We start from the raw sequence: 13,833 nt of genomic DNA, 5'->3' as shown, positions 1-13,833 counted from the left end.
GGACATACTATATTATAGGCCATAGGAGTCGTTCCAGATGATGAATGACGCATCATCAAATTGTCTTTGATAAACAACAGCTTATCCAAACTTAACTTACTCTTTACTCATCTTAGAGCGTCAACAGCCAGCTTGCAGCCTCAAGTCCAGCACAACTCATTCCTTCTCCGTCACGACCTTGGGGTCAAGCCAGAAAGCCCTCATATAATGAGAGTGCCGTTTGGGGAAATGCTTGACTGTGATAAAGAAAGGGCACGCACACACAATGCATCCCAGCCCTTTGTCTGGGTGCTAACGGTATTGACGAGCGCTGATCGATGTTAATTGCGAGACAGAATGGCCATATTGACCAGGCTCCCTGGATGAAGAAGCCTGAAAAGAGCGCCACGTACAGACATAGCATAGCAGTTACTGACCCAATACATCTCTCGCACTCTCTCTCACACACATTTACTTTAATGAGACCAGAGAGTCCCACAAAGGGATAATGTCCATCAATGCCAAGTCTATTGAGGCCGAATTGTATGTTCTCATCACTGTCGTTTTTTGTCACTTGTGTGTGTGTGTGTGTGTGTGTGTGTGTGCGTGTGTGTGCGTGCGTGCGTGCGTGCGTGCGTGTGTGTGCGTGCGTGCGTACGTGTGATATGTGTGAGGGTTTGGGGGCAAAAAGCATGGCAAATGACAACCGGTCCTCCATGGACGTTATGGCGAGTGTGAATACATGATGGTGTCTGCGTGTGTCTTAACCAAAGATCGATAGGAAGTAGCTGCACGGGCAAAGACATGAGCAATCAATAATCAGGCTGCAAACAGAGAAGCAAGCACAGAAAGAGCAGATAAAATGGCAGGTCAGATTAAAGGGACAGATAGTAAAGGCAAAAAAGAGAGGGAATGAGATATATGACAGAGAAGGGAACACAGAATTGGCTTCCGATCTGTCTTATCGCTGAATTTAAGATTACTTTTTGGGATCAGGTGTGTACTAGAAAGTAAGCTAATATCTACTGAATAGGTGGCTGAATAGGGTTACTGAGTGCGTTTCTGCTGAAAGGTTGAAATGTAAACAAATGTTTTCAAAATAAAAGGAGAGGTGAATTTTCATTCCCACCACATTACAACAAGCAGCATGCTTCTGAAGAGAATGAGGCGGAAGAGGGCAATAAAGTCAAATATAAACACACAACAACCGCATTGGTAACAACGACAACCTAAATCTCGTCATATTTTGCTTATGCGCCAAATTACGTTTTGAGTTTGCTCAAAAGTGGTTCAAAATGGTTCCTTCCATTCCCTTTGAAAGAGCAGCAGTCTACCCTGTGCTGGCTCTTAGCCCGATCAACTTTCTGCCACCAGATTTTCACTTGACCAGGAACATTTCAAATGACACTCCATCTGCTGCGCCGGCACACCCACCATGGCAGAGACCAATTGGTCAACACGACCAGCGACCCAAAACCAGGCTCCACAAGCATTTGTGCCCAGCTGCAGATGCGCTCTCGATGAAAAAAAGAGACCAATTTGATTTTATGGCTCTGCTAGCAGTTGCAGAAGTTATAGAAATGACTAATCTGCAAGACACATTTCCATTGTGATGGAGTAAAAGAGTGTTTATGAGTGTTTTAGCGAATGTCTTTTGAACAGTTGTCTGCTTCATTCCATTATAAATCATTTGGATTTTGGAAAGTTTGCTGTGTTGATTTGTTCCTTGTTTTAACTGTGTTTAGTTGGCTGCATATGGGGTTTGCTGTTTTTCCACTTTTATTCGCTACTTTAGATGCAGTTATCATAATTTGGCCTAAATATTTGCAGTCCAAGTAGATAACGGTTCATCGTTAGAGACTGTAACGTGATGATCTGAAGCGAAAAGTAGCACTTGATGGAATTCAGTCATCTAATTAAACCAATCAACTGTACTTCTAATTATCATTATTTTGTGCTTTTTCTTGAATCCTTCCATCTGGTCTTAACCGTACCAGACGGACTCATACCTCATCACCACAATGTGGTTCAAATCCCTCTCCACAACATTTACACTCATGTCCCTTGCAGCGGTGTGGCGAGCAGGCGAGAAAGCACCCAAACACAGGTGCAAAGACACAGAGCGAGCCAGTGGTAAGAAAGGAGGCCAGAGGCTTTTCTGCGGAGCATGACTGGAAAGGCATTCGGCCGCAGCACCCCAGTGCCCGTCCGTCCCAGCTGAAGCCTGTCCTCTAGCACAAACCAGTGTGCATGTGTGTATGATTTAAAAGTACAATGATGAAAAGAATAGGCCTTCATTGAGCCAACATAACTGTCCCTAGTGTGTGAGGCTAACCCCCTTCCCACCATACACTCGCTCTAATTCTAGTCTGTGTGCGTGTGTGCGTGCATGCGTGTGCTTGCGTGTGTGCGTGCACGTGTGTCATTGAAAGGTATGGCAGGAGTGTTGTGTTGGCTTGGCTGACTGTCTGCGGTTCTGCAGCGGTGAGAGGGAGTTTTTTTCGGGGGAGCGCAGAGCGGGCGTTTCTGCAGAAATCCCTGAGAAATGTTCCTTTTGGATCCATGTCCTTGCTTACATACCGCCCTCCCGACTGTCTTTCATTGTCTGTTTCATTTCCCCTCTTAAGGTTTCACTTAAAAGTTAAGAAAAGGGGAGTCACAATGCATCATTTGAATGCACATTGACGGGCTGGGGCGGCGGCTACGGGTGGGGGACTGACAACTGGGGGATCGTGGCATATGCGGGCAATGTGGGCCAAGCAGTTGATTTTAAAACAGATGTTTACTGACTGTTCAAGACAGTGTCCTTCAGTCCAATTTTCCACTTTGTTTAGGTCAGAAAGAATTGCTGTACATAGTCCATACAAGTCAGTCACTCATCCAACCACCCATGCATCATATTTGCATTCGTTCCTACAGTTCACCCACCCAATTTATATTCACCAAGGCCAAACAATACTAATTTGGGCCATTATATTGCTAGATTCACCAAATTCTTCTTCCTTGGGCCACTCTCCAACATTCCACAGTTTTATGGATTCTTTTCCGTGATCTGTTCAAACAACAATGGAAACAGCAGAGGTCATAAAGTTCTCCTTGTGTTCTCACCTGTTGAGAATGTCATTTTTTGTCCTGCAGTACAGTCAGCATGGCGTTGCGAGTGACACATTTCAATTTGAACCAAATGTGTAATGTGCTAGAGAGAGAGAGAGAGAGAGAGAGAGAGAGAGAGAGAGAGAGAGAGAGAGAGAGAGAGAGAGAGAGAGAGAGGAGGGGGCGAGAGGGCGAGAGGAGAGGCGAGGAGGGAGGAAGGGAGGATTGATCCGCGTCTGTTAAAATCTTGTTCTGGTTTTCTTAGAGTGAGGTCTGTGCCTGCCGACGTGCCTCTACCGTGCAGCCCCCTGAACGAGAGCTGTTTATGCAAAAAGTCTGGCGTTTTTTAAAAGCGAGAAACATCTGCATAATAGCAGCAAAGTGGATCAAACCACACAACTGGGCTCATTTTTGCCTTTTGAATGAAAGAGAGGGGCAGTAAAAGAAGGAAAAGAAGAAGAAAAAGAAGAGAGGCGCTGCAGGTTTTGGACGGCGAGTGGATCTGTCAGTGTGATTTTGGGTAAACCTTTGCAGTGTTCAACTTTTTATTTCTCCACTAACCTGGCGAGCTCGACCCCTCTCTTGCAACGCGGAGCTGTTTTTTCTCTCTCTCGGAGCAGAGAGACTCGTGCTCCCCCCCACCCGTCTCCGCTCTTCGTAGGAACAGCTTTAACTTTCTAGGTTTAAAAAAATAAATAAAACGATCGAATTGCATTTTCCCCTTCAAACATTTTGGAGGTGATGTCATCGAGCTGTGTTTTGGCTGGTATTGTGTCGAGGAGGCGCAGGGAGAAGTACTGCAGCCAGGCGGCAACCAGCGGCTGAGGGCGGCGGGCAAGTCGGGAAAATCAGGTGCAAAGTGCGGCTGTCATTTCCTCCCTGAGTCCGCCACCCAGTCACAGCTGCTCCCATCCTGTCCAGTTACCCCCTCCCTCGTCTCGTCCCGTCTGCACACTACTCGGAGCTGGACCGCTCCAGGACATTATCGACATTTGTGACGGACACTGTTGTGTTACTGGAGCGTCAGACCAGCGGAGGCATCGCGGGGGAGCCGACATGACCGAAGGCGCCTTGCATCACCCTGCGCCCGCAGAGCCTCCGTCCCCCACCTGCTGTGTGCGCGAGCATCCTTCTCACGTAGCTAGGAACCCCCAACAGTTACTGGACCTACTCAGCCGGGACTGAAGTTCATTTGCTGCTGTCATCTCGGAACGAATCCACCGTCTACCGCCTTCTCCTGCGTACTGCACATTTCCTCTTACGCGCCGGTCGGTTGGATTACGCCTAAGATTACGCGCGCGCATCGTGGCCCTGGGCTGCTGCAGGGTCACCGGTTTTTCGGAGTTTGACAGTCCCTAAATCGATCGCGCGATTTCACCTGTTCTCTCCTTCGTCGGGAGCGCGATTTATCTTTGGCTCACCACTTTGCGCCCCCGCCCACTATCCCCCGGCGTGGACAGCTGTTCGAGGTTGCCCTGCGGTCACAGTGGCACGACTCCTCCAGCCTCAAACACCAGTTTACCCACGGCCGCAGATTTATTATCCACGCTGTGGGAACCGGGCCACGCCATCGCCGATGCCAACTGGAGTGGCCGCTCACTCTTTGACTCTGCCTAACATCCACCGGATTTCAACCACTGAGGGAAACTCTCCGGGCTGTCGGACTGGCTCAGGCCGAGCGAGGAGTCTGACTCTGGGCCAAGTTCCATAGTGGAGGGGGGAAGCGATGTGGTCCCTTCTTTCCACGCTGACCGTCTTGTAAGTCTCCCTTTTGAATGTTTTTATCTTGCAGTAATCAGACCTCTCCGGTCAGTCTCCCCCTTGTTTTTAAACTACTTTCAAATGAGTCAAGTAACGCATGAAGGTGATGGAGGGATTGCAGTGTCAAATGATTACATCACTCCTCATCAGTCCCCATGGTAAACATGCAAGGAAAGTCCTGTTTTGATTGGCTGACAGTTCGGGGGCACTAGGTCACACTCGGGGCTGTGTTCCTCATAAAAGCTGCCATAAGCATCTCCATCACCATCTACACTTACTTCAGGGATGGTTGAAATTGGCTCGGAAGGCCGTTTTCCCACCTCCAATTTTTTTTCCGACTGAAAATATTTTCGAGTCAAGTAACACTGACTTTATCTAGTGGGATAGGAACATGATAAAGTGCCAAAAGCAAATGTGAGGGAGGATGCATACTCGGGGGGCTGTTGCTTGCCCATTCGAGGTGTGTCTTGTTAAAAGCCGAGAGGGATTTATTTTTCTTTTCTTGCATCGGCTCTCCTTCTCCCACATGGCAGCCATCGTCAGATACTTCTCATTCCTCGCGCAACCTGGACGGGGCGTGTTTCGGCGCCGCTGCCCAATTTTCTCCTCCCTGCCTGCATCCCCCGCTGTCTGCGTTTTACCCACCTAACTGCCTACATCTGTCTCCTCATCTTGCATGTTCACCATTTTTTCCAGAGATGCTTGTTAAGATAAAACTTTGAATTAATAACTGACGAATGAAGGCGCCCCTGGCAGTATCTGAGGACGAGCAGACCAACTGTTTAGTCTGCTGGTTTTAGTTAAGGTCGACCAAAGCCAATCATCAAGCCGTTCATTTCCTTCTTGCCTATCGCTTTACCGCAGACATTTATGGATTTATTCCCTCCGCCCAGAAAATGCAGTTTCTCCCATTGTATCAAAGTCTGGCATGTAAAGGGAAAAAGTCCTAACCGCAGCAACCTGTTGCTACTCTCTTAAAAGCCGCAGCTCCACTTTGAGGCTTTCTCTAACTATTGTTCCGCAGTTGGGCCTGTTCCTGCTGATACCACTCACACACCCACTTGCCTCACCACCGCCGCAGAGGCCCACAGACTAACATCCAACGTGCCGAGGCCCACTGATGCAGCGTTGGCCTACCGCTCTAACCACGACTACACACAGCTAAAACCGCCGTTCTGTATGCTGAGTCCCAGCAGGCCCATCGCGCCCTCTTTGCACCCGTGCTCGCTCGGTCGCGCTGAGGTTCGTTCGTCCGACCGCAGTGTTATCCTGGTGCATCTGCGAGGACGCAGGTTTATGATGTCAGAGCTTTTGCTTGTTTTGGCAGACAGCCACTGCGCACCGGGCTTCCCCCCCCCCCCCCCCCCCCCAATACCTCCGCTCTGCCTCTGCTCTGCCCGACCTTTTTTTCTTTTTTTTTTTTGCTCCTATTCTGTCCTTTTCTCATCCCTCCCCCACCCCGACCGGTCCCCTCTTTCCTCTCGCGTTCGCTCTGTGGCTGGCACAACACGGAGTGTCTGTGGTTTTTGTGGGAGCGGGGAATCCAGTGTCGAGGCACTTTTCCTCCAGTGTCCTCAACGGCAGTGCGGCCGTGGTGTTTTAACAGCTGAGAGTCCTCACAAGGCACAGGGGCTCAGGTTTTTTGGCGGTGTAGGTAAAATGTGAGGGCCAACACAGCATTGCCCTGGACGTCTGCGTCTATTAGAATGACTGAAGAGTCAACACAGCAAAGTATGCGCTGTCAGAAATGGGGATACAATATGTCTGTGTAATTTCTCAGCCATCCAGGTCATGGTAATTCACAAAGGGTGAGCTGAAGGCAAGTGGGTTTAAAAAGCCAGAGCCCTTTGGATTCAACGTGAAACATCTTCTGCAACCAAAACAAATTAAATTTGTCTTGGATTCATTGATGAGGTCTGCTGTCCTTCATGTGCTATCTATCCCAACAAACTCTAAAGTGCCAATAAATGGGCTCTAAGATAACATTTTGCACTTTTTCCAAGGCCACAAGTATTTTACGTTGACCTGGCTAAAGTCACGTTGCTCTTTCTAAGACCACAAATTGAGCCGGTGGTTATTGCCAAGTAGTCCATTTCATAATATTAACAATCAATTAATCTGTTAATCGATTATTACTATGTCCATCACTAGAGCCAACGAGTTACGGTGGCCTTTAAGCAGCCATGTGTTTCAAAAAAACAAAAAAAGGAGGGGAATGAGGCAAGAGTATGCGATGAGGTACATTTGCCAGAGTCAGGAGCTGGTGGTGACTTGTGTTATGATGTGCATGACTTGTAACCTCTTCCTCTTTCTTTCCCATTATTTATCTTTTTGTCTCATTCGCACGCCAGACCAGACCACACTCTGTGGTTATACTGTCTCTTCAGTTTTTATTCCTCCTGAGAGATGCAACCTTTTATGATCCCATGCTTGGCCCGCGCACACAAACATCTGATTTTATCCCTCACCTTTTTGTATTCCTTGCCAGCAACATTCCCTGGCAATTTATTCTTGCATCACCTTCTCTCGACCCCTTTGTGTCCAATTGAGCCGGTCTCTCCATCTCAATCTCCCAGTCTCAGAAATAGCGCACATGTCTTTGCTTCAGCCCAGCTGTCAGCTGCTTGCTCCTCCTGTATACACACATCTGTGTGCATGCCCATGACAGTGCGGAGGAGTCACCTCACTAACCCCAAACATAAACCGTGAGGCAGGAAAATGATAGGTGGGAGAGAAAGAGGTGCAGGAGCGATAGGGAGGGCAACAAGTCAGACACAGAGTGGAATCGAGACGCAAGAGGCTTGCAGAGATGAAGTGGAGAAAGACGAGATTGCTCGAATTGCTTTTCACCTTCCATGCTTGGTTCTGAAAGTTATCAAGTCACTAATGCAGAGTAGCTCAAGGACTGATTTTGCACAATCCCAATCTCAAGCTTGACATAACAAACGATAGCTCCAATGTTTGTGGTTTAATATTAGATAGAGCTAGAGGATATTTTAATTGGAAAAAGAGAACCAGCTGCTTCTGTTTGGACTCTCCAATAATCCAAAATTCAAGTGCATGCTCAGTAGTAACATAAATAAGCAGTGTGATGACACACATGACTTGTCCATCACCATAATTATTCCTCTAGAAATGATTTTTCCGCACATTTGGTAGCTCATGTTCTCACTTAGTCATAGCATCTCTAATTGGTGCCACAATCCACTTCTGGCCAAAACCACATCACAGGCCGGTGTGCACCTGTATTCCAGCCCAGCTGTCTACATATCCACCTCAGCCAAATAAACCGACTCATTCCCTCAGATGTCCCATGCAAAACATATTCTATTTGTCTCGGTATGTTTGTACGGTCCAGTCGGGTCATTTGGAGGCCAGACTTTGACATGGCCCCGTCGGAACTTTGGGTTTGCTCGGGAAGAAGTCGGGTAGCGTAACTATAAACAGGGCCATGGGTGTTGCCCGTCTACTGATGCCTGGACATGTGTCTGTCTGTGTGTCAAGCTACTGTGCCAGCTAGCAATGTGAGCAATTGGCCAATAAGGCAAAGAGCTGTTGGAACTGCGGGGCAAGGGCGAGGGGAATGGGAATGACTGACGGCGTCATGCTTGACTCTGCCAGCTGTCAATGTTTTTTTGGTTTTTTTTTTAACGATTGCTTTGTTTCAACAATTTCCAGATGTATCCAGATGTTGCTGGTGATGTGCAATCCATTACAGGTGAGATGCATGACAATGAGGAATTTTTACACCAATGAAGACGAGTTGTATTTTGATGGAGGGGCACTTTTTCAAACTTTTCTGCATGGGCACATGTTTCCAACAGGTGCTCGGTGTGGATGGGGTCAACTTCAGTGTGCATGTAGAGAACCAGACACAGGTGCGAGACACCATGAGTCGACGACACCATCGGGTTTACCAGCTCTACAGTCGCACCAGCGGCAAACATGTCCAAGTGCTGGGGCGCCGAATCAGCGCCAGGGGAGAAGATGGAGACAAATATGGTAAGACGCACACACACACACGTGGTGGTTAAACAAGTGAATGCACAAACAGATGTAGGCGGCAGCTGTGCTAGCCTCCCCCAGGCTTTGGCACAGGGGCATCACACGATGTCTTTTAGACCTCACCGACTGATTGCTGACTCAATGACTCACAAATGCACAGAAAGACAGAAAAAGAATGGTAGAAGGAAGGTGTTTGAGTTAAAAAAAAAAAAAAAAAGGTGTTGAGTTGGTGAGAGGAGAAGGCTGGTAGGCTGTGTCAAATCTGATGTTAGAAACTCATCTTTTTCATCGATCTGCGCATTGATTTCTCATCCTAGCTGTTGTCTCCTCTGGATTTAAAACAGCAGGCGTCTTCTCGCTGCCTCCCCCCTTTTCTTTCCACTTCCATGCTGTAACGCTCCCGGTGTCCATCCCCCATTCCATCCTTCTCTCCACCTTGAATGTAATTATGGCTAAACCCATTCTTAAACTATACGCAGAATCGATGGGCAATAGGAAGCCAGGAGGTCATGTCTCTTTATTTGCTCCTTTGGTGGCTTGTATTGAATCGCAATTCACAAACAAGTTACTAACGTTCGACCCTGAGCAAAACATTGCCTTCTGTAAATGTTTCCAAGAGCATTCCAAAGACGAAGAAATCGCTGTCTTGTGTCTGATTCATGCACAGCGATGCAAGAGGGCTGAAGGGATATTGGCGGGGGGGGGGTTTAAGAGGGAAGGCTTTATTGATTTCCCATGACCCCTTTGTTGACTAAGGTCATGTAGGAACCATTTTAGGGCTTTATTTTTAACCAGGCTCAAGCACTCTTTGAGGATGGGAAGTGATATTGCCCGCAAGGATGAACATACGTATGTATTGTATGTCTACAAGTACTACAAGAGAGACCAAATCTTCTATTGCTTTTCTCTCTATGCTCAAAAGCACCAGTGTTATCTGTTTGGATTTTTATGAGGCCAGTAGCGTCCCAACTACATGAACCACTTATCTTAAAACCATCTGTTCGTCTAGAGACATAGAAGACACCGAAGGTTCCATTGATGCCATAGAAAAATTGTGTGGGCCATCAACTAGGCCTCAGTACGGATCATTCATTTTGGTTATATCTTTTGATCACAGAAGCACAGACAAAAATGGATTGAACTGTATGTGTGTGCCAGAAGGAATTGTCCAGCATCAGCGTCACAAAAAAAATTAAAGGATGCAGTCAGCCATTAGAAAGCAGCTGTGTGGATGGAAGTGGCTTTTTATTCTGTATGATTTTACAATAAATGGAATGAAATGGCAGATAAAGAGATTCTGTTGACACCAAAGCATTCCCTTGGTCTTTATTTGGCTCTAACGTCTGTCTTTCCTTCTGTCTGTCCCTTCACAAGCCCAGCTCGTAGTGGAGGCAGACACCTTTGGTAGCCAGGTGAGAATCCGGGGAAAAGAAACCAACTTTTACCTGTGCATGAACCGCCGGGGCAAGCTGGTAGGAAAGGTAAGAATAAATTTCGGGCATATCAACATGCCCAGAAGAAAATGATTGTGATCCACTGTCCTGACCAGCCTCTCTTTGTTTCTGTTTTCTGCACACGCGGGTGCTTGTGCTTCCTCTTCCTCAGAAGGCCAGTAACAGAAGTGCCGACTGTGTCTTCGTGGAAAAGGTTCTGGAAAACCACTACACAGCTCTGATGTCAGCACGCTACACGGGCTGGTATGTGGGTTTCACAAAAAGAGGGCGCCCTCGCCGCGGTCCCCACACGCTCCCCAACCAGCAGGATGTTCACTTCATGAAGCGTTTCCCGCCTGGGGAGCAACCTGACCTCACCACACCATTTCGATTCACCACCATCAGCAAGAGAGGCAAGAGGGTGCGTGCTACTGGACCCCGCTAATGGCAGCTAACACCCAAACTCGAGTTGCTTGCCCAAAAACCTTGACCTGAGCCTGCCAATGGCTGAACCGGTCAATCAAAAACCATTCGCATTCCACTGACCAACTTGCTTTGTTGGGACAAACATTGACTAGGAAATTTGATGAATCATTAATGGGGTTTATCTTTACGCCAACCTTTTTGCCACTACAGCCCCATAGTTTTAGATCATTCCTTTTTCCCTCCTTTCTGGGACCAACTGGATCCTCGGTGGTCCATCACTGGAAGCGATATAGCCTGGTCTACTTCCCTTCACAGACCAGAACTATTGACAGAATACCTGAAGGGCAGCCAAAAGAGTCCAAAGTCCATGGCTCCACAACGGCCTTTATTCCAAAACCACAAAAAAAACAAAAAAAAAAACACATGGCCTTTTTACATCTCCTGCTGTGGACCAGCTGGACAATATCTAGAATGGAATTACAACTGGCCCATACAGAGAGAGGACAAGGGTGAGTGGGTGCTCAGTCTAAAGGGAAAAGACTCCAATGTGGACAAAGGGATGGAATGATCTGCACAGATCAAGGACCAATAATGGACTGTTGACATGTGACACACTTCTTCCTCTCACTGCAAGCTTGGTGGGAACCTGTGAGAGTGATTGATGGATGTATTGATTAGTGAGGAAACGGGGTGACAGACTCACGTCATACATGCATGCATATCTGTAAGAGGAAAAATGAAGAAATGATGGCGCGTTTCTGTGAGTGCATCAACAAGCTAGTTCACGCGGGGACTCTGGAGACTCCAACGGCATGGAGCAACTGGAATGTATAGAACAAATGTACTCAAAACAACCAGCCAACCACAGAACACCAAACCAGTGAGCAACCAAAGACAACCGAGGGCCTTCTTCAGGACTCCACCCTTTTTACCATGACCACAGAGGACGCAGTACCCTCTGCTCGGAGGTGCAGAGGGGCGATGAAGAACACAGAGGGGGAGCACATGAGGGGAGTGGCCTTCTCTTTAAGCATCACTATAGAAACGACCCTCAGGGGATGATGCTCCTGTGCGATACCGTGGATACAGAATGCTGCTACCAGGACATTCAATGGAATAAACCAAAGTCTCATGCATACGCCCAGGAGAACAAAATATTAAAGGGAACAATTTATTGAAAGCTATATATATATTATATATATATAAAAAGAAAACAGAAACACTAAATAAGCAATCATTCTACGATGGTTAGTATAATTATGATAAAATTATTTCATTTATTTATTTCAGCTATGTGTGCAGCAGTCTTTCTTGACTCAGTAAACCTTACAGAACCATTTAATGCGTCTCTGAAATGATTTGTTCCCACATGACACTGACACACCACAAAGGGCAATTACATAGAGAATATACTGATGTGTCCTTGCCATTAAAAATCCCACATGAGAACAACAAAACATTGTTGAAGAGAAAGAACCATGAATGCACACATATGCCGGGTCTGTGGCCTCAATAACCCCTGCACTTAATTAGTGTACTGTGTCCTTGGAACTAGGAGATCCAAATGAATGTACATGAAATCTGAATGGAAAGGCCAAACTAAAAAGAATTATGTAAGAACACTCAGAGAATGAAGTCAAAATACTATGAGACTAAAGTTGTGATTCCCCCAAAGAAACAAATATCTGCATACTCATAGGACCGCTTTGGCATACTCATTTACATCTGCACATTGTAGTTTAGTCCCGTCATACTAGTGAGGCCCTGGCTGTAAAGTAGTGAAATTTGTCAATGGTAGTCAATACTAGTTCTACTACTAGCAGGACAGTTGTCAACAAGCGCATATTTTCCCCTCAACTTGTGACATGTAGTTAATTGTTTTACTAGTATGACAGTTTTCCTACAAATGAGGGCAAAAAGTATTCTAGTAAATGGATCTTAAGACGGATATCGAGGATATCTAATAAATGCTCGAACAGTTATAATAATAATATCATTAACATTAATGTTATTAATATTAGCATTATTGTTATATTCGGCAATTTTTCTGTTTTCGTCCGATGATCTCTATCTTATTCGGAAACCATATTGCTCACTCAGTCACGTGTTGGGTTTCTCCCTGCAGTGTGAAGCACCCAGTAAGGAAAACACGCCCTATTGTGTTGCTTCTCTTCTCAACTATCTCTCATTACCCTCCCCTTCCTTCCATATCATAGCGGGAGGTCATTGAAGAGATGCTGCTGCCAAATGACCCAATCATGCTGGCAGACACAAACAGCTGACTCAGGGGGGAAAGGGGTCGTGCCAGAGGATTCCTATTTGCAAAGCAACAGGAATTGGTGTTGAGGCGGGAGGGCAATGAGGGTGTGGGGTAAAGAAGAGCAAGTCAGGGGTGCCGGTAGGCCGATTTGTTCATTACTGGAACATTGTTCCAGCTGCACGCGGGGAATGATGGAAATATTTTGCGTAGCCAAACCCAAGAGTGGAAGGTGTATGGTAATCGCGTCGAGGAAGGAATGTCAAATATGTGTGTGAGAACGGAGCAGTGACCTGAGAGCTGCAGGAATTATGGGCCAAAATCCCACAGACCCAGCGGAAGCACACACACCCATAGACGGGCATCATATACCAAGCACATGATAGCCTCCACGTAATGTATTTTCCACAATATGAAACATTCTTCAGTATAAACAAAGAAGTAAACTACGCTCCACAACAAACCACACCCTCCATCATTCGATAATGCAGCCACTTTCTTACGGAGCAGTCTTGCTTCACGCGCACTCTTGTATTTATTCAAACATGCATTCTTCTCTAAGTTATACAAGATGGTGTGTGTGTGGCCTACTGTAACAGGTTGTTTCTGGCCTCACTGTGGGAATTAAGTGATCCAATATTGCCATCTAGTGGACATTTTCCTGATATTCTAATCAGCCCCGTGTCTTTTGTGCAACGACATGGACTATATAGGTAGCGTTGGCATGAAAATGAAAGATATCGCAGCCCACTCCTTCCTGCAATCCCAGAATTATATATTTATCAAACTGTTCAAATGGAACATAACTGCCAATACTGGCATCAAGCTATGAGAATCTTTGATATGAGATTCGTGTACAGTAATCCCTCGTTTATCGCA

General features: G+C 46.5%; 1 protein-coding gene across 1 annotated transcript; it reads left to right on the top strand.

Moving 5' to 3' along the window:
* Positions 1–3,264: 3,264 nt before the first annotated feature.
* fgf18a (fibroblast growth factor 18a) lies at positions 3,265–12,034 on the top strand. Its single transcript, XM_049762235.2, has 5 exons — positions 3,265–4,830; positions 8,512–8,551; positions 8,658–8,835; positions 10,213–10,319; positions 10,444–12,034. The coding sequence occupies exons 1-5, from the start codon at positions 4,799–4,801 to the stop codon at positions 10,714–10,716; spliced, it is 630 nt and encodes a 209-aa protein (XP_049618192.1). The 5' UTR covers positions 3,265–4,798; the 3' UTR covers positions 10,717–12,034.
* Positions 12,035–13,833: the final 1,799 nt, after the last annotated feature.

Source organism: Syngnathus scovelli, chromosome 1 (assembly GCF_024217435.2).
Source record: "Syngnathus scovelli strain Florida chromosome 1, RoL_Ssco_1.2, whole genome shotgun sequence".
NCBI lineage: Eukaryota > Metazoa > Chordata > Actinopteri > Syngnathiformes > Syngnathidae > Syngnathus > Syngnathus scovelli.
This window is presented reverse-complemented; position numbering and strand designations above follow the sequence as displayed.